The sequence below is a fragment of the Tupaia chinensis genome, unplaced genomic scaffold (genome assembly GCF_000334495.1).
Source record: "Tupaia chinensis unplaced genomic scaffold, TupChi_1.0 Scaffold000226_1, whole genome shotgun sequence".
In the NCBI taxonomy this organism is placed as follows: domain Eukaryota; kingdom Metazoa; phylum Chordata; class Mammalia; order Scandentia; family Tupaiidae; genus Tupaia; species Tupaia belangeri.
Window position 1 is genome coordinate 5,465,602 of NW_006159701.1, and position 2,098 is coordinate 5,467,699.

At 63.1% G+C, this 2,098-nt stretch overlaps 1 protein-coding gene across 1 annotated transcript in view; it reads left to right on the forward strand.

The window, feature by feature from the left end:
• Positions 1 to 2,091, forward strand: part of CCDC157 (coiled-coil domain containing 157) — an 11,414-nt gene extending 9,323 nt beyond the window's left edge. Inside the window, 4 exon segments of the mRNA XM_027771618.1 lie at positions 988 to 1,025; positions 1,027 to 1,173; positions 1,635 to 1,723; positions 1,815 to 2,091. Of these exon segments, the coding sequence (XP_027627419.1) occupies positions 988 to 1,025; positions 1,027 to 1,173; positions 1,635 to 1,723; positions 1,815 to 2,064 (524 nt within the window). The 3' untranslated portion in view covers positions 2,065 to 2,091.
• Positions 2,092 to 2,098: the final 7 nt, after the last annotated feature.

The following is a 2,098-nucleotide window of genomic DNA, read 5'->3' on the forward strand; positions in this document are numbered from 1 at the left end:
GGGCTGCCCACCTGGGAGCGGGAACGGGAGCTGGTGGAGCTGCGGGAGCGCGAGCGGCTGCTGGTGGCCTTCCCGGACCTGCACAGGCCCACAGAGGCCCAGATCCAGAGTAGGGGCCCATGGCTGGGGGGGGCAGTGGAGGGCGCACCCGGGGCTTGTGTGACAGCCACTCTGCAGATGAAGCCCAGAGGGGATGGCTGCCCTGCCGTCACAGAGCGGGCTGCCTCTGTAGCCTGTGCTCTCCACTGTGTCACAGGCCAGTCTTTGCTTGACTTCCCTGTGTCCCCTTTCCTGGCATCTCCCCAAAGCATGCCACGAGGCCAGAGCTGTCCAGCGTCCTGGACCTCATGGCACTGGAGTGCTGTACCTGTCTCCTTAGAAGGCTGGTGTCAAGTGACCTGGGTTCTCTTCCCAGCCCCTCCAAGTCCTCTTCAGCTGGGCCGGGGCAGGGAGGGACTCCATTCGCAGAGCTGTCAGGAAGATCCGCCACCCTTCAGCCGGTGGTGCTGCCATCACTCCTGAGCACCAAGCACTAGGTTGTCCCCCCTCAGCTGCCCCGTGGTGGGCAGTGGCTCCTTTGTACAAGCCAGGAAACCAAGAATCAGAATGGGCAGCAGCTCACCCAGGTCAGGAGGTGCCCGTCACCAGAGTGACAGGAAGGTCATCCTTGAGGTGCTTGGGACTCGTCCCCAAGCTGGCTGTGTGGACCACACCTCGCTGTCTCTCTGGCCTGCCAAAAACAGGTGGCCTCAAAAGACACTCCACCTCCAGCACTTAACTGCTAAGTGTTCTGTGAGCCCCATGTTCACCCCCAGCTCTCAAATTTGATAATGCAGTCACCATCCCAGCAGGCAAAGGGACAAGGAGAGGGGAACAAGGCCTCAGGAGGACGATGAAATGGGAGGCAGGGCACTGTTCTCCCCGTGTGTGGGTCACCCACCCAACCTGGCATGCGTCCCCTCAGAGGCCCGGTGCCATTGGGCACAGGAGGCAGACCCTGCAGGGTGAGGTCTCATTTAGCATGTCCCTGCAGGCTCCGGCAATGTCACAGATGACATGGAGAGGCAAGTGCGGGCCAACAACATCCGCATCCGGGTCCTGCAGGAAGAGAACGAGCGACTCCAGTCGATGCTGTCTCGGATCCGAGAGGTGGCCCAGCAAGGGGGCCTCAAGGTGGGCCTGAGGGGACAGGCCCTTGGGGACTTGGAGGAGGCCTCTGTCCAGCAGAGGGCTTCAGACCCTGCCCTGGGAACCTGCCGAGAGCCCTCCTTACACAGGCTTAGGCCGCTCTTCTGTGAAACCTCTCCCATGGTTCAGGAAAGTGCAAAGATGTTAGGGATCCAGTCTTCTAGTTCGGCCCCGGCCCCCCACTCCCACCTCCTGCCTCTCACCCCCATATCGCCCTCCAAACCTTTAGTCCAAGTGCTGCCCGGAGTCTTATCAGAAAGCAGCCTCCCACTCTCATTGCCTCCCTGAGCGCTTGCAGTCAAGGACAGCCCCGGAAGGCTCCCTAAGCCCTGCCCCTTGGTGATGGGGACTGTGGCTGCAGCTTCATGCCCTCCCTGTCCACCCCGGGCTATGACGCCCCTTCTGTGCAGTGAGGAGGGGCCTTCTGAGCTTGGCTTTCTTTGCAGCTGATCCCACAGGACCAGCTCTGGCCCACTGCCAGCAAGGGGATCCCAGGAGCAGCATCCCCTGCCCAGGCCCAGAGAGCATCCCCAGGGTGAGTGAAGCTCTGCCACAGGTGGAGCAGAAGGGCAGATGGGGAGGAGTGGTCCCCCGCTCACAGGGCATCTCACCTGGTCCTCCCTCAGGCCTCTGGGCAGACGGCACTCTCCTGGCTGCAGGATGGGCAGCGTGGGCAGGACCCCACCAGGCCAGTCCCGAGCATCCCCACCTCGGCAGCCCTGCAGCGGGCCCGACAGGTCCTCCCCACCAGATGTGACTCACCCAGCCGTGTGTACCCAGAACCCCATCCAAGCTTTGGCCAGGCTGAGGAGGAGACTGTCACCAGGCCGGGGCCAGGCCAGCTCTGCACACCAGCCCCAGGAGCGGCCCATGTAGTCTGCACAGGGTTGGGACTGGCGGGGGGGGGGGG